A 17988-nucleotide genomic window follows, 5' to 3' on the forward strand; every position below is an offset into this window, starting at 1 on the left:
TTTTACTCACAGAAGTTGTTCTCTTTCAGTGTCAGTAGTTGTTGTTCCAGCCCAGGCTTTCTACATGTTATTCCTGGACTATTGAAAACTTGAAGTGCTGCTCCCCGTGCAACACCAAATTTATGGATGAGGAGACAACTTCAGTCTGCCAGGTGATAATTTGGCATCCTTATGTCGGTGTTAAAATCCCTACAGCTGTAAATATTTATTGCAGATGAAATATACTCATATACTCCAGCTAGCACATTACCATATGAATAAATCTAACACTAAATAAATCATGCACACTCCATCTTTTATTCAGTTTATGAAATTCTTGCTTCTCACTCTGAGCATTCTTGGCTTAATAAGGTTACTCAGAAGTCGGGTGATTCGTGGTACGCCTTGACTTGTTTTATAGCACAGCGTTTCGCTTCTTATATTCCTCCTCTGACAGCTTTTGCAAAGTTTTGATTTGATAGGACAAGAACGGTGAGGGCATTAGGACCAAGAGAAAGACGCACACATTGCTCTGTATTATGTCTGGCAAAGTGCTTCCTGACTGAGTGCTGTAGTTATGTGTGAAACAAAGTCAGGGACTGACTAGTTCTCTCATCTGTTGATCACAGTGAACTTGAAGCCTCGGAACGGGGGAGAGCTGTCTGATCTGCTTTCAGAGATAAGGCACATCAGACCAGGCAGCAACGGGAGACTTTGAAGAAGCAGGAAATACTCTGCAAGGAAGCTATAAGAAATGGATTTTCTTTTTACTTAGAATTTAGAAGGGAAAAAAATCAAAACTTTAGCTACTCTTTTCAGCAACTAAACATGCTCTCTCCTAACTAAGCTGGGACTGCATAATAACGGATCTACTTCATCTCGCTGGATCCATGCTGCCTTTTACTACAGTAAGTGCAATATTAATAGGCATTTTTCTATTTTGTCTGTAAATAGAGAGGAGAGCATGAAACGGCATCAGTGAAATGTGAGGGGAACAGAAAATCCTCTTGGCAGATAGTGAAACCCGGTGCTCTGCTGCAACCCGAGGGCTGGAATCTGAGCGATATCCAAGTGGTGTTTAACATGACCATCTGTATCATTTTGTCACCAACAGTATGTTCTTGAGGAAGAAATGCAGATATGGATCACGTAAGCTGCAGTTTCTCTTGTTGCTGCTGATGCTGGGCTTTTTGCTACTGATGGTTACAACGCTGAATCCGCCACCCAGCAGCCAGAGCAAGGACGGGACTTTCCAGCCGGTGGAGTTCAACCCCCGGGAGGGCTATCAGGTGGACTTTGCGGAGCCCCAGGAGATGCTGGACACCCAGGAGGAGAGCCAGCAGTACTACCCCTTGGACGGGCTGTCGCCTTTCATCTCCCTGCGGGAGGACGAGTTGATCGCGGCCGTCGTGTCGCCCGCCGGGCGCAGGAACCACAGCAAGGCCAGGAAGGGCTATCGCGTGGTGAAGCAGCAGAGCAGGCGGCCGGAGGCGAAGGAGGGGGACCCGGAGTCGCAGCTCGTACCCCTTCCTCTGCAGGACGGGCAGGGGGCTGCTGGGGGGCAGCGGCCGCTCGGCCTGGAAACCCACGGCTTTAACGAAGCGCTCAGCGAGCGGCTGTCTCTGCGCAGGGAGCTGCCTGAGGTACGACACCCGTTGTAAGTAAAACAGCCTATTTGATCTCGGGGAGAAAAGCCGCACCTTTCCCTGACGCTGTCCCAAGCCCCCGTGAGCCTCTCCTCCTGTGAACCCTCCGCCTCCCTCACCGAACCGGCCCCTCGCTTTGGGGCAACGCTCCGGGTGCTGCGGGAGCCGGGAGAGGCGCCCCGCGGGCTGACGGGGGGCAGAAATGGGGGGCGCCGGGGGCAGGGTGTGTGTGTGTGGGGGGGGGGGTGCGGCTTTCAGGGGGCGCCAGGTCTGAACGGGGAGCACGGGCTCCGCGCGATGTTTGCCGTTACAGGGCCCCGTTATCGGGTCCCCGTTATCGGGTCCCGTCACTCGGTCCCCGTCCCCTCACGGCGCCGCGGGCGGGCGGGCGGCAGCGCCGCCTGCTGGTGGCCGCGGGGCTCCGGCCGCGGCAGGTGCCGGGAGGTCCTGAGGGGAGAGCGGGGGGCACGGCTCGGTCGGCCCCGCTGAGGTGAGGGAGGGCTCGGAGCCCCGCCGCCTCCTCCCCGCTTGGGTTTGTGCCCCCAGTACTGAAGGGTGGTGGTGGTGGTGCTTGCTGCGCTAGGCAGAGCGTTGCCAGCAGGTCAAGGGAGGTGATCCTGTCACCCCCGTCAGGACTGCAGGAGCCCTGTGTCCGGTTCTGCCCCGCAGGACGTGGACGAACCCAACGAAGGGCCACCAAGGTGATGAACGGGCTGGAGCTCCTCTCCCATGAGGAAAGGCTGAGAGAGCTGGGACGGCTCAGCCAGGAGACAAGGAGGCTCGGGGGGGACCTTGTTGATGTCTAATAAATGCAAAGAAGAGCCAGGTTCTTTTTGGTGGTGCCCAGTGCTGGGACAATCAGAAATGGGCACAAACTGGAATACGGGAGGTTCTGGCTGAATACAGGGAATGCTTCTCTGCAGTGCAGGCGGCAGAGTACTGGCACACGTTTGTGGGGTTCCCCCCTCGGAGATCTTCAGAAGCCATCTGGGCATGGTCCTGGGCAAGCTGCTGTAGGTGTCCCTGCTTGAGCAGGGGCTTGGGCCAGCTGAGCTCCAGCCTCAACCATTTTGTCATTCTGTGAAAGGAAACTCCCAGGAGGGAGGCAGGGAGGTGCGGATCAGGGTGTCTGACCAGGCTGCCAAACAGCACGGTAACTAGCAGCAGCCACGCTGCAAGGCCACATCAAAGAAGCTTTGCGTCTGAAGTCCTCCGTGTTGCATTTGAAATGCCCTGTGTTGTGTTTGAAGCTCCACGTACTGCATTTGAAGCTCCATGTGTTGGATTTGAAGCCTCATGCATTGCATTTGAAGCCCCATGTGTTGTGTTTGAAGCCCCACGTACTGTGTTTGGAGCCTGGAGACTTGTGAACCAGTTATTCCTGCAGCCCAGGAGGAGCAGTTCATCCTACTTGAAAAGGGGCTGAGGAGTATCTATGCTCCCCTGCCCACTGGAGAAGGAATAAGATGCAGGTGGCTATCTTTCTTTCTTGCCTTCTGTAACAAAAGCTATTGCAGCTTTCCCCTAGGACACAATGGAAAGATGTGCCAGAAAACATTTTAAGACATAGAATTTATATAATCATTTTTCTAGCGGTAATTTTCCCTTGTCTAAAACCAGATGGTGGTGCTAAATTAAGAGCACAATCTTAAGGAAAGAGAAACGAAAGACAGAGACTGTGTTCTACATTCACTGACTAGATTCAGTGTTAATTTGGATAATTCCATTGAATAATGATATGCTAATATTATTTCGGTTATTTTTCACCATGCTTCACTGGCAGCTCTTTGAACTATGTAATGTTCAAAGGAGGAATGATGACCCTGTTTTACTGCCTGTGATGTAAGCCAAAAAACAGTTTTACTTTGGCAGCTGAAGGGCCATCCAACAAGAGGCGGTTTCAGCTAATATTAATCTCAACTCAGATTTAAGCCATGGTCTCAGAGCTCTTGGATGAGTTTTCCTGTCTGACTAGTGACAGCCTAAGGACCTATCAACACCACAGCTTATAGAAGCCCAGATTGAAACCACAGATCTGAACATCTGAGGCTTTGCAGTTGTTCAGATCTAAATCCAGATCATAAACCTGCAGCAAAGGTCTACCTCTAAGCCAGCCCTGTCCTTCATGGCACAGCACGCAAACCCCAATGGTATTTGTTGGACATAATTTACTCTGGGGGCCTCACTCACAGCTGTGTCGGTCCTGTTTCACACTGATGTAAAAGGAGAGTGAAACAGTAAGGAATCAGAATGGCTATTACCCTATTCTGCTTGAATTGTGTTGCTTGTAATAATGTCTATTATTATTTATCAGAGAGAAACTAACCAGTTGGAGAAATTTCAGCAAGTTAGCTCCACAGACTCAGTTTCTCTCATTTCACTTAAAATGACAAATCCTTCAGACCAGACGCTGTGCCTACCAATTTTGAAGCACTTCTGTGTACTGTAAAATAAGGCTGGCCAGGCTTCACACTTACATACTGCCTTTTTACTTTTAAACCAGAGTGTAAGATGTAACGTAAATGCCATAAGATATACTTAGCTGCTGTTCCTCAGAAATTCACATAAAAAGTTCTGTCGTGCTTTGCATTGGAGCACTGAGCACCATAACTACAGTTTCTTTTTATACAAAGAGTGCAGAGCTCTGATGGAAGTAAACCAGAGCCTGCTGGCTGTGCTTTGCCTTGACAGCCCTGGATCCAACCTCCCCAGCTGGAAAGCGATACCTCAGACCTCTCTCACCAGACTGCAGCTTCTAACGTAACCCACATCTCTTCGCATGCCTTCCCAGGTGAATGTTTCATGCTACCTTTCAGAAAGTAGATGCATAAAACTGCATCTCTTCCAGCAGTCTTACCTCGGTGGACAAATCGTGTGCCTGGTTTAGTCCCATTCCTTCGAGTAACTGTTCTGACACAGCCAGGGTCTCTAGGTGAAAAAGCCTTGTAACTTGTCTTGTGCTACAGAGTTGTTCTCCCAAATCAAAATTCATCCTCTAAGGTACCTTCACCCCTCACAGTGCTATCAGTTTGTCCAGCTGCCATTGACACCCTCCTGGGACTGTGGACCTGAAGTAAGCCTGTCAACGTATCTTTGGATTCTGCCTGAAAAATAATAATAATAATAATAAAATAATAATAAAAAGGTCTGTTTTCCTCTCTTGGCCTTGAGTGTCAAACTGTATGTACGCAGGCAAATGTAAACATACAGGTATCTAAAAAGAATTTAAGTTTTGTTAAAAAAAACACAGCTTCCACTGGAGTGCCACTGGGAGCTGAATCTCAATGAGCTATTTTCCTGCAGGTGAGTGGGAGGCCTCATTGGCAGAGCCGCTGCTCTGTCAGAATTGCTCTCCTGTTCCTTGCTGCATGTGACAATTCCTTATTTTTCACAAATTGGATTCTATCGCTACGTCTTACATCAGTCACAGCCCTGACTTTCTGAAATGTCAATTTATGACAGACAGCCTGTGGACCTGCTCCAAATTACAGGGAAGGCATTTCTGTACACCAGTACCCTTTCTCGTTTTTCCGAAGATTAGATACCCACATTGCAAGCCTTTGCCAATCTCCATGGCAACCAGATACTCGCCACCTAGGCTACATATTCAAGTACAGTTATTTTCAATTATTTTCCAATTAAGATTCCACAACAGCCTTATTTTCTTGCTATAACCACAATACCAGCAACAAAGCGTCGCAGTATGATGGTGGAAAGCACGGGTGGTTATAGCTGTATTGTGTGTTCCTGTTTGGAAGCTGCCTGTTAGTGAAAGGACAGCATCAGACCTTCGCTTTTCTTAATTATCTCTGGATTATTCTGCCTGAAAAGACAAATACTGCCAAGTCACGAGAGCATCCTTTCCTCCATCCTGCTGAAAAATAGACAAAGTCTCCCATGTGCAATAATGAAACAACAGCATTGTTGATTACAGAAGATTAGTAAAACAAGAACAAAATACATTAGTTATGATGTGAAAATCATCAGGAAAAATGTTTCTCCCCATAAAGAAGATATTAGTGCAAAATATTATAAGGATTGTGGCCGTTTAAAATCCATATGCCCGTAAGTGTATCTGTGGTATTCATTTGTTTGTATTTGTTATTAAATCACTCAGCCTGTGGATTCTATTAAATGATAAGCAGCTTTGTGTCTGGGTGGTGTCTAGCATGATAGGGCCTCAGCCCGTGAACTAAAGCACTCAGTAAAATGGCAATAAACATAGCAATTATTAAAATGATATCCCTTACATGAGCTTCTGCTGCAGCTGAGCTAGCTGAGCAGCTAATTGTTTAATGAGCACTGTAAATCTATATGATGATTTGCTTGGCAATACGAGAATGCTGAAATAACAATGGGCCAGATTTGTGCGACGGGTTTTCATGAACTGACACCAGGGACAAAGCTGGATCAGCAAACAGCCTTGGAACCAAAATTGCGTACCACCATCTCGTTCACTTTCTGTCATGTTGGCGTTTGATGTTTTGATGTCAAGGGTGCACTCCTGGCACCAGGGAAGGCTGGGGAGCCGTGGGCCCCAGCTGGCGCTCTGCAGCCTCTCCAGAAATGCCACACCGTGCCCCTTGCAGCCAGGTTTCTTGCATTAGGCTGTAGCAGTACCTGGACTTGTAAAGGAAATAGCAGAAAAAGGCATAGGGATAATCCCCCCATCTGGGAGCCTCTTTCATCAGCAACCCGTTTTTTGTCAGAAAGAGCAAGGCGTACAGGCTCTATAGTCCGTATATAGGATTTCCTTTCTGAGGTGTATCTGTATTTGTTTTCATTACCTATGTGAGGATCCATTTCTTTCGTGTACCAGGATGAGATGTTGGCTTCATTCACTATGCTCCTGGTCAGGCAGGCCACAGACACACTTATCCGTTGTGCAGATGAGTTATTTTGCTTGTTAGCCTCCAAGGTACTGCATTTCAGCTTGCTCTTTTCTCTGTTATAGGAGAAATATGAGAGGGGTGTGGGGGGAGGCTGACTGATCTGCTTTATCCCCCTCTCTGCTTTGCTGTAGTTGTCTTCAGTTTCTCTGCCTCAGCCAGAACAGAAGAACCCCAGAATACAGCAAAACATTCCTATATTTGTATTTCAATTATTATAATGTCATTCTCATATTTTTACTTTGTGTTCCAGTCTTGGGACACTCCAGTACTTCCTTTGCTTCCTGATCTGATATCTTAAATGTCTTTCCATCCCTGAAGATCAAGGTATAGCTTGTAACTCTGGTCTGAGATAGAAGTAGCCAGTTGTACCGTTGTTTCTAGTGTCTCCCTCATTTGATCCCATGCAGGTGCCTGCAGCAAGAATATGACTCCAGGCTGCCTACTGCTAGTGTCATCATCTGTTTCCATGATGAAGCCTGGTCGACTCTGCTGAGAACGGTGCACAGCATTATGGACACAGCCCCAAAGGCCTCCCTCAAGGATATCATCCTAGTAGATGACCTGAGCCAGCAAGGTAGCCCACACCTCTCTGCATGAGAGCTCTGCTTTCCAAAGCCGCAGGGAGGAAACTGTCCTCCTCCAAGAACTGCATGAAGAGAGGAGAAGGCAAATAGGACCGCAGGAAGGGAGCTAAGCAAAGCCATGAGCTGACTGCCAGGTTTCACTCTCCCATCCCCAGAATTCAGCTTAGCCTTTCAACTTTGAATTTTTTTTTATATATATATATTTTTTTCCTATCACTTCCAATCATTCTGAGCTTTCTTACTTTAAAATAAGTTCACAGTATGCAAATCTTCCCACTGGACCAGATCTGCTGTAATAATTTCCAGACGTGGACTTTGGCTGAAGCATGGAGTGGAAAACTCCACATTGCTAAAGTAATCCCAAGTGCTTTGGAAAGCCAAACACCTGTAGTATCTCACTCTGATCTGTGCCTTTTATGAGATGATGAGAGTATCCACCTTTTGGTGAAAACAGGAGAGGAGGATATTAAGTTTCCCAGAGGAATAGCTTCACACCTAGTGAATCTCAATTTCCATTAGTCTCTACTTCTCTTTGACATTACGCTGCTGTGGGAGTATTTGGAACATGGCCTGCTTGGCCATATAAAATAAATGCCCCCAGAACATTTTACCAGCAAACATTTGACATCTCTTACTATCTGTTGCTCCTCTGTAAGAGCTTGAATCAAAGCTAAAATGACCTTTCTGTTTTTGACAGGGCCCCTGAAGTCAGCCCTGAGTGAATACATCTCAAAGCTGGATGGTGTGAAACTGATCCGGAGCAACAAGAGGCTTGGAGTCATCCGAGGCCGGATGCTGGGAGCTGCACGGGCGACTGGGGACGTGCTCGTCTTCATGGATTCGCACTGCGAGTGTCAGAAGGGCTGGCTGGAACCCCTCCTCGCCCGCCTGTCCAGCAATCGGTAAATACAGAACCACGGGATCCGTAGGATCACGGAATGGTCTGGGTTGGAGGGGACCCTTAAAAATTGTCTTGTCCAACACCGTTGTCCTCATGACTTCGCAGCTCTCTGCATTTTCTAATTCCTGTTGAAAGAGATGTACTTGGAAAGTTTGGGATTTTTTTTCCATCCTTGCTTGGTTACCTTCTTCCTGCTGGTCACATTGCTTTTACTTTCTGCTTTAACACCACATACGTCACCATGATATGTGGGAAGCAGGGTAGGTCACGCAGCTGATGACCCTCGTTTTACACCCAGAGTCACTAAATTGGCAGTTTTCATCTAGCCATTGCTAGAGCTATGAGAAGGCTTCTTGGTGGTCTGAATTAAAAAGGCTGCAGTCTCAAGCTGTTTGCAAATTGAGAAATGTCCACCAGAGAAACTACTGCAATACTCCATTATTATTTTTGCTTTTTAGTTGTCTCAGTCATGAAGCCAAGGATAAAATGGGATAGTTTCCTTAAAGTACTTTGTTCTTCTGAGCCTGCTTGGTTACACACCGATGTCACCTGCACCATCTTTGTTCCACAGAAAAATAAGATTTTACGGGCAGCCTCGACAGCTCTAGCTAATCTCATATACTTTCACTGACTCCAAACTCACAGAAAAAGGTACAGATTCCTATTTTCTGAGTGTTTCAAGTTTAGGTAGGTACTTGGGCCTCCTCTCTAGCGTACAGCTGAGCCCATCTGTGTAGTCCCCAAGTCCATCAAAGAGATTAAATCACTGAAAATGCTGAAAATGTTTCTAGAATTACATGGAATTAAATCCTTTATTAAAGGGACTTTTCTGAAAGAAACATTTGTACATTAACTTGTCTATCATTACCCATAAGCCACTTGAGAAAAAAATGAATAACTGCTTGGGGGGGTAAAAGAAAAATACATCTTTAAAAGTCTTACCAGACCACTAAATAGTAGTAATAAAGACCTTCAAAGGCTGTTCCCAGGCACTGGAACAAACTGCTTTTATGGCCGATTATGTTTGCTCATAAGAGAATTAATTTGAGCTTTTAGAAACAATTACGTCATTCTTGGGAAAACATGAAAAATACTACAAGCTAGTGGAATGCAGCCCTAGGATGTCATGACTCGTCTTTTCTAAAAGATTCTCATTGGAAAAGCAGATTCTTTTTTGTCTGCTGACTTAATGGATAGCTTATTAAAAATATGCAGATTCTTCTGCCTTGAGCTCTAGCCAATTGTTGATGTTTGTGCAAAACTCCTGTTTGTATCTGTTGGTCAGTCCTTATTTAAGGTTATACTGCCGAAATCAAATGAGCCGCAAAAAGCCGTAAAGGAGAGCTATAAAATATTACTTCAGGAGGATTGCAATGGCATGGGAGAAGCTGGGACCCAGAGGTCTCCAAGTGTAGTGATCCGCTGTCAAAAATTCTCCTTGCCAAGGGGATGCCAAACCACTGAGCCTACCAGAGCTCTGAGATCTCTGTAACACCTTCGCCAGAGGGTGAGGAAGAAGGATTCTTTTTCCCTGTAAGCCCCATACGCTCATTCATCCCTCTATGAGGGTAGAATTTAGCACTGAAATAGCTAATGGCTAATTGGACTAATGGGGAAAAGGCGGAAGGACTTTTGGATAATAGTATGGGCTAAATCATCCCTTTCTGCATGCTCTATCAGGCATTGTGTCTGCTGATGGAAGTTCTGTCACCCTAGTGAGGGGAACCTGTTCCATTCTCCAGTGCACAAACAGGAATGCTCGAAGGCATCTGGCAGTCAGTTTCCCTCATTGTCCCTGCTTCCCTAACTGAAAAATGGTGATAACAACACTGACTTGTTAAGGAAATTAATTCATTATTTTTCCTAAATTGCCTGCAATGCTTGCATGGAGATCACTATAGAAATATAAAGCATTAACGTAGGCAACTTGGCTTCATTTAGTAGCTGAGGAGCTGTTAAATTGAATCATGTCCACTCCCTAAGACTGCCCAAATGAGGAAAGCACAGTGAAAAAAAGCTTATAGCGAGTAGTGAAATGCCCCCCATTCCTCTTCTTAATGTACTAATCAAGCTGCTACCTGTGCTCTTGTGCTGCAGAGACAGGATGGGAAAACAATCATGTAGAGCGAGTGAATTGTTAGCTGGCAAGGAAAAATGCAGCCTTTCCAAATTTCAGTCCTTTGCCAGAGTTTAAGGGAGCTGGGAGGGAAATTTTAGCTTTAAAAACCATGAACAAGCCTAGTTTTGAGATGCCTTAGCAGGTCTACCGCTATTAGTATGATCTTAGTGATGCACAGAGATCCTTGTGCAAACTGAGACCCCGCTGCAGGTTGAACATACTCACCAAAAGGGAGATATGGCCAGTTTTGAGCAGCCTGTAGTAAAACACGAGAAACATGAGAAATATTATCCGAATCTTACAGGTACAGACGTATTTGTCAGACATTTGACTGCTCTGGGTGACTGCATTTCATCTCCCTGCATGAGGGTTTTATTCATTAACCCAATCAAAATTGTTTTCTCAAGAAGCATTAAGTCTTTCTAGAATCATTACACGTGCATTTACGGACACCTTGCCTGGGACCCGTTCTTTGAACCATGCCTAACAAATTGACCGGGATGCTGTGCATCAGCTTAGTGTATCACCTGAGAACGGTTCAGTGGTTTGTAAAGCATCCCCTGACATTTCGATTACCCAAGGATGAATACCACAGTCACCTGGACAACATTAGAAAACTAGATGAGACGCCCCACAGATCATTTCATTTGACAACTGTCTATGTTCCAGCCGAATTCCAGGTGAGTAGCATGGTGCATAGGAATGCAGCTGTGCAATTATTACAATCATCTTTTGAGGCTTTTGCCTTTTCCAGGAGACTGCAGGAGACAACTGAGACAACTACTACTCAGTCCAGGGGCAGTGAAAGGCAGGGGGAGCATACCGTGAACTCTGCCTGAAGCCCTGAAAAGGTTGTTGCTTTAACCTAAAAATAGTGACCATCATGCCGAAGTGTAAAGTTCCTTTCTTACAGCAGGGTGATTTAAATAAAATAAAAAAGGTTCAAATTGTGGTTCCAGAGAATACTCCATGGAAGCAAAATAAGGCTTTATTATATTTGTGAAAAGGAATTCCAGCTCTAAAAGAGGCACGGGCGCTACAACAGTGCAGAGGGAGATGGCTTGCAAAGGGGTAGCTTGCCCTCAGGACCTTTCCCCTGCTCCTCATCACCAAGGCCTCCCTATACCACAGCTCAAATATTACGTCAGCAAACTGGAGCCTTTAATATTCTTAAAAGAAGCCTCTTTGGTTTCTAAAATTCAGAGTGCCTCTGCTTAGCTCCATGATTCCAGGTCACTAGATGCTGTTAAACAGAATAAGAAATGAGCACAGCAATGGAAAGCTATCTCAACGGCTCAGGAGGCAAGCACAGCCTCTGCAGATACAGGAATAGATACAGAGTTCTGTTCAAAACATTTGTGAGTGGTACTGGTTTTATGGCAGTGCACAAGGGAGAAGAGAAATATTTTGCACTGAACACTTCCATCATCTTTTTTTGCCCAGCTCTCCACTTCTCTGTGGCCCACACCCCAGCTTTTCAAGCTATCACATCCATAAGCCATCTGGTTTCTGCCTTCTTACGGACTTAAGGAAGCATGATGTTCTCCATCCAGAGGACACACAACCCCGTAATGCATTTCACCATGCATTTCCATGCTACGTTCCTTGTTTTGAAAACCTTCCATATACTTCGCATGTAGCAGCCTGCTTCCTGGGACTTCTCTTTTTGCCCAATCTTTTTACAGCCTGAACCATTTGTCGATAACACTAATTTCAAATTCAGTAAGATAATGTTCTGCACTTACATGGTATGTTATCTGAAGATATGCTGTCGGTTTACGATCTTTCACAGTTGATCAGTATCAGCAGGTGACCTATTTTAAAGAAGAGGAGGTGAAGAAACTTGAAGAGAATCTAAAGCCCAAAGCAATCATTATTGGCAGAAGTAGGAGCAGTGAAGATTTAGAGATTTAGGCATGATTCAAGGCACAGGGCCCTGACTGCCAAATATTAAAAGGTACTGGCAGCTCCTATAGATTTTGGAACCCCACATACAGATTTGACTATTTTAACATAAAAAGCAGGTTTAAATATATATATATTAATAAAGCATTCTCTTAGGACTCTGCCTAGCAGATATTTGAATTACGTGCTTAGTGCTTAGCCTGTAGGTAGTGCATCAGTTCAAGGATATTGTCCTTATGCTTTCAGTCAGCCAGAAGTTGGTCTGCAAGGCAATATATAAGTAATCCTGTATCCCACAGCTTTACCATTCCTGATCACTGCATTTTTCTCTTTTTATTAATCCCACTAAATTTCATGTGTTTAGAATTACTTTTTTTTTTTTTTTCCCTGAAGACTTCAGCAAGCAATGTGATTTCAGTGAAAATGAAGTGTGCTGTGGAACAAGCTTGTGTTCTCAATTACTTGCTGAAGCTTTGACTATGTGCAGTGCCAGACAATTCAGGCGGCCTGGATTTCTGAGCTATCTTATTTTTGCAGGGAATGATCCACTCTGAAACTGGTTGAGGAAAACACAGCATTTTCATGTTTGTTTTTGATGTTCCCTCTTATTTAAAGGAGGATTTAAACAGATTAAAATCTGTTCCCTTCCCAGAAAAAAAAAAAAAAGATAAATCGATAAAAAACACTTTCAAAATGTCATATCTAAAACTTCAAAACAGATGTGTTAATTAACTCTTCTTCTCATGTTACTTATTCTAAAAACAGAAAAGAACATAATGTTCATGGCGACTGCAAAGAAAGGGTCATGAGAAGGCATTTCATTTAAGTTGTATATGGTTGAGAAATACCAAACTAGGAAATTGTACTTGTTTGGGTTGCTCATTTTCATGGAATTGTGACCTTTTGTAGATCCTGTGTGTTCCAAGCATTTGAAATATTCACAAATTAGTATCACCACAGTCAAACAGTTCAAAGCCTCACTGCCAGTTGTATTTGAGTTTCCTGTTTTTTTCTTTTCCTTGGATTCCACAGAGTAAAATTAGCAGTAGTTTGCCAGTGTGTTTCATTTCAAAGTGCCGAGAAGCTGCTGACGGTCTGCCAGTTACTCAGTTAAAAACAATAAATAGCTAACAACATCTTCCAAATTTCAATTACCTTCTGGTGCACATTTGCATTTAGAGCCACAGAAACACTGAACCATCACTGAATATGCAGAAAGTAGATCTTTTATTAAAAAGCCTTAATACCAAATGATATCACAGAATCACAGAATGGCTCGGGTTTGAAAGGACCTTAAAAATCACCCAGTTCCAACCTCTCTGCCATAGGCAGGGATGCCACCCACTAGATCAAGTCTTGAACACCTCCAGGGATGGTGCATCCACAACCTCTCTGGGCAGGCTGTTCCAGTGCCTCAACACCCTAAAACACTACTTAAGATTAAAATTGGCCATTGACTGCTTTTCACAAAAGATAAAATTACTCACTTGCTCTACTTCAGATTAGAAAGGTACTCCTAGTATTTAAAGTTTTAGGAAGATGTAGCTCTACTGGTTTCAGCAGAGCCACACCAGTTTATACTAAGGTTCTTAGAATCTAGCATGACACTTGCAAAGATATTCTTGAGAACTGTTAATCTTGGTATTCTGAAAAAGTTGCTAGAGTAATAGCTTTAAAACACAGTAACCAGTTTGTACTGTATAATTTAATGGGAAAGGATATTGAGTTTTATTTTGTTCTGTTTTATTGTTGAATTTATCCAGGTTAGAATATGACCTATCCAGTACTGTATTTTCCATGCCGTAATTTGTAGCCATTTTGGCTAATTGCTTGGTCTCCTAACCATCAGAATCCCTGACATCAGTGCAGGTATTCTTCTTGAATTACATTGAATGATCATGCCCCAAAACAAGCAAAGTAAAAGCATGCATTAAAAATGAGGTGTTCTTTCAGCTGGAACTGTTACCGTGGTGCTGACTCTTGTGAGCAATTGCACCAATGCTAGAAGCCTCACTGGGGTTTGGAGTTTTACAGTGGCAAGTAACTTAAGGTGGATACAAAAAGAATGATGGGCTTGAAATAGCTGGATATGGAAATGTGGGATCATCTGAAATGTCTGGAATATCTGATCCAGTATATATCTGAGCACAGCTCCGAGTATCTGCGTTGTCTCTCTCTGAGCTATACTGGATATACACATGTGGCCTAGTCTTCATGGCCAAGGGTTTGAATGGTTTAGTCTACATTGCCTGCTCTGGCTTCCACTCAAGCATGCCCTCCTGATCTTTCCCACTTGACTCTGAAACTGTAAAATAAACTCCCCTGGAGTCATTAGTTCCTCGGTCCTGTCTGGATGAGAACGGATAGACAAGCAGCAATAATATGCATTTCAGCAAGGAGCAATAAAGTGAGGTGGGAAATATCCGGCTCCAAGTACACTCCTAACCAGACAGTTGTCAGTGATGTCTATGCTGGAGAATGCAGCAGGCTGTAGGAATTATGATTATAGTGATTTTTCATTTTTTGAAGTTTAGTCTTAGAAAATCCTTTTAAATTGTTAGCACTGTTTTTCTCAGCATGTCAAAGAAAAAAACACCTGCTTGTGTGAGTCCGACAGAACACTACCTTTTAGTAACTTTCAGAAGTAGTTAGTTTCCTTTTCATGCTGTTAGTGAGTAGAGGTTAAATACAGCTTTCACTAGAAAGACTCCTGTTGGCTTGAGATTTCAGGTTGTTCCTGTCCTGGATACAAAACTATATCACTGGGTTTTCATCAAGAGAATCAGGGAAGGATATCAGCTTTATTATTTTTAAGATCGTTCCTTTGCATTTCTTCTTGAGTCCTGCAGAAGAATGACAACAAATCACTGCCTTGATGTATAAACCTACAGATGTTGCAGGTGACCATAAAATTGTACTATCTATTTATAAACTCAATGCTCGTTTCTAAGAGCAATTATAATAACATATTGCAAGGGCTGGTTTTATACCCAAATATAATCACTTCTCTATTTTAAATCTTTCTGCTTTTAGCTCATCATGGGGCAGTCTGCTCACACTAGGAGAGAAAGGAGTAACTGAATCATTTTAATGCTATCCTCTGCACAGTTCATTCTCATACAATTCACTGAAGATCAGTAATCTCTTTTTCTCCATGTGTCTGAAAATTCTCTACGGGAAAGGGCAACTACGACAAAACAAAATGTTGAGCTCCCCTCACCCTGTTACTAGAAAAAAAAAAAGACTAAAGATATTGTAAAGGCAGAGACGATATGCCAGGATTACATGAACATCACCAAGGGCTGCCAGCTTCCTCAACTGGTTCTGGTCTCTGCCATGGAAAAGAACATATGGCCCACTGCATTAAAACATTCTGAGATGACCTTCCTCCACCAGCTATAGTATGTTTCAAACATATTTCTCTCAAGAGTAATCTCTGACCAACATAAATATCTTTAAAAAGGGGAGATTAAACCTTTTATTTTTTGCCCCAAAACTGACCATTCAATTTCTCTCTGTTTTAACAGGAAGTTATTTTCTAGGGAAAGAACTACTCTGGAATAATTTCCTATATAAATACTCAAGAATAAAAGTATTTTTTTCAGTGTACTTTAATTCCTAGTAAATGTTACTTATTTTTCTTCAGTGCATTTGCAAGAACACATCAAGGTGTGGTAGAAGGCAGTACAAACAGGAACTGTTTTACAAATGCAGTGATAAATGCTTTTGCAAAGCTACCAGCAGAACAAACTAAGGGTAAGCGCATGCTTCATTGTCCTGAAGTGACAAACTCATGAAGTGTGGAACATCTACAGGAAAATCAAAGGATGGTAAAGTGTGTGAGCCCAGAATACTCTTTCAGTGTCAATTTTTGCAAAACTTTGCCTCCATACAGATCCTATAACCTCAGAAGTTGAGGCCTCTGTGTGAAACAGCTTTAGAAGATTTTTGATGGTTAACTCAGAATAAAATCCTGAATAGCTTCAAAATGGCAATGTAATGTATAGGTTATCAATAAATTATTGATCTTTAGAATCGTTACTGCAGGCTTAGCATTCCCACGCACTGAGCATCTGAGCTCTATCAGGAGGGAAAATGAGGTCACCCAACATCTAAGGGAGTGTTTGTGCTTGACAGTATCAAAAAGGAGAACCACTGTTCACTAACACAGTTCAGATTTTATGCTTTGGCTTTGAAAAGAAATGATATTGTCTTTTGCAGAAACAGTGTCGTCTCCCCTGTCATAGATGTCATAGACTGGAAGACTTTTCAGTACTATCACTCTGTGGGCCTGCATCGAGGTGTTTTTGATTGGAAACTAGATTTTCACTGGGAACCAGTGCCAGAGCGTGAAGAGAAGGTACGACAGTCTCCCATCAGCCCTATCAGGTAACAGTTCATTAGCCAATATGCCTCCACTCAGCTCAACAGCAAATCTGTACAATGTGGGAAAGCTTCCAGCTAATAAAAGTGAGACATGGTTACTTGCATTCGCTTGGTTCATGTTTTTTGAAGGGAGAGGTTTTTGGTTTACATTGAGTTTATCTGGCCTTTAGCATTCATTCTACGTAGACTGCAGTCATACTGCCAACATGCCAAATGTTTTCCACGCAAGTGGAAGCAGCTAGTATACAACCTGACCAGACAAGATACTGAGGTTTGTAGGGAAAGCAAAAGATGGGTCATACAGAGTTAAAAGAGATGTCTTAATCATTATGCTTGTCTGTTGTTTTGGGTGTGCATGGATGTAACACTTCTCACTGGTCTGAGCCTTATTCAACACCTCAGTACTTGGCCTTCTTCCCCAGGCAAATCCTAGAATTCAGTTCCAGTTGTTCTTAATTTTGGTTCGTTAAACAGTTAACTTGCGATTATAAGGGGTAGCTTTCAATCACTTTGCAATATTATCTCCATCACAGAAATGGTGTGGTTTTCATATTCCCTGTCCAAAGCAGCTGTTCACTTCCAAACTGTTTTCTACCCAGGAGTCCTGTGGTAGCTGGTGCAGTAGTTGCCGTGGATCGACATCACTTCCAAAACACTGGAGCTTATGATTCTGACATGACCATGTGGGGAGCAGAAAATCTGGAGCTATCTATAAGGGTAAGAACCTTAACTAAAACACCAAGCACTGGTAACTGTTGGGTTTTGAAGGGACTTGAATAAAAAGGCAAGAAGTGATTTATAAAAGTAATTAAGTGCAGAACTTCTTGAAGTATGGAGAATATCACTTGCAGAGTTCTACCCCATGCTCCATGATCTGTCGGGACTATACAAGAATATGCAGCTGCTGTGGGTTAGGAGCACTATGGCAGGACAAGAAGTTTCACTCACTATTACTAGATGATCTTTAACGTCCATTCCAACCCAAGCTGTTCTATGATTCTATGATGAGTAACTGCCTGAGGAGAAAGTCACTGGTTTAGGCACCTTCAAAAAGCTGCCTCTTCTATTCTGGCATGTAACATGCACCAAAGGAAGAGTAGCTTTTATGTCTTTGCCAACATGTACTTTAAATATCAAACCATTTGTATTAATTTGTGTGCATTAGTTATTGCTCAATACAAAGAGTAACTGATGTTAAAAAGCAATGGAAATTGCAGACACAAAGGGTACAGAGTCTTTTATGTCCAAGGCAAAAGAAGGTGTGCCCCCAGGTCTCTTCACTATACTGCACTGTTTGTGCACAGGAAAGCATAAAAGCACATAAATGGTTATACTGCAAGGTCTATCTTGCCCAGTATCTGTGTGTCTCAGTGTCTGTGGGGAAGAAGCACATAATGATGCTCTATCTGTTTCCAGCAATGTGCAGATTACAATTTCCTGAAGTGGAGTCTGTAGTAAAGGAGCTTCTCCTTTTTAGGTGCTTTTGAACTGATAATTAACATTCAGCCACTGCCCAGAGAAGGATTTAACTCAATGAGTGACTCTCATTTTGCTTTGCATTTTTAAAATTGCTGGT

At 43.5% G+C, this 17988-nt stretch overlaps 1 protein-coding gene across 5 annotated transcripts in view; it reads left to right on the forward strand.

The window, feature by feature from the left end:
• Positions 1-17988, forward strand: part of GALNT15 (polypeptide N-acetylgalactosaminyltransferase 15) — a 27719-nt gene continuing 9731 nt past the window's right edge. The window contains exons 1-6 of one of the 5 annotated variants that reach the window (XR_004748276.1): positions 1-152; positions 1094-1636; positions 6925-7091; positions 7799-8003; positions 16248-16415; positions 17012-17129. Coding sequence is in view for 4 of the 5 variants with exons in the window: in XM_035318001.1 (XP_035173892.1) it covers positions 127-152; positions 1094-1636; positions 6925-7091; positions 7799-8003; positions 16248-16415; positions 17012-17129 (1227 nt within the window). In the remaining variant the exon portion in view is untranslated. Of the gene's footprint in view, positions 153-377; positions 1637-6924; positions 7092-7798; positions 8004-16247; positions 16416-17011; positions 17130-17988 lie in introns of those variants that run through there. The other 4 variants (XM_035318001.1, XM_035318005.1, XM_035318002.1 and 1 more) reach the window with 4 other exon arrangements.

Source organism: Oxyura jamaicensis, chromosome 2 (assembly GCF_011077185.1).
Source record: "Oxyura jamaicensis isolate SHBP4307 breed ruddy duck chromosome 2, BPBGC_Ojam_1.0, whole genome shotgun sequence".
Taxonomy (NCBI): Eukaryota; Metazoa; Chordata; class Aves; order Anseriformes; family Anatidae; genus Oxyura; species Oxyura jamaicensis.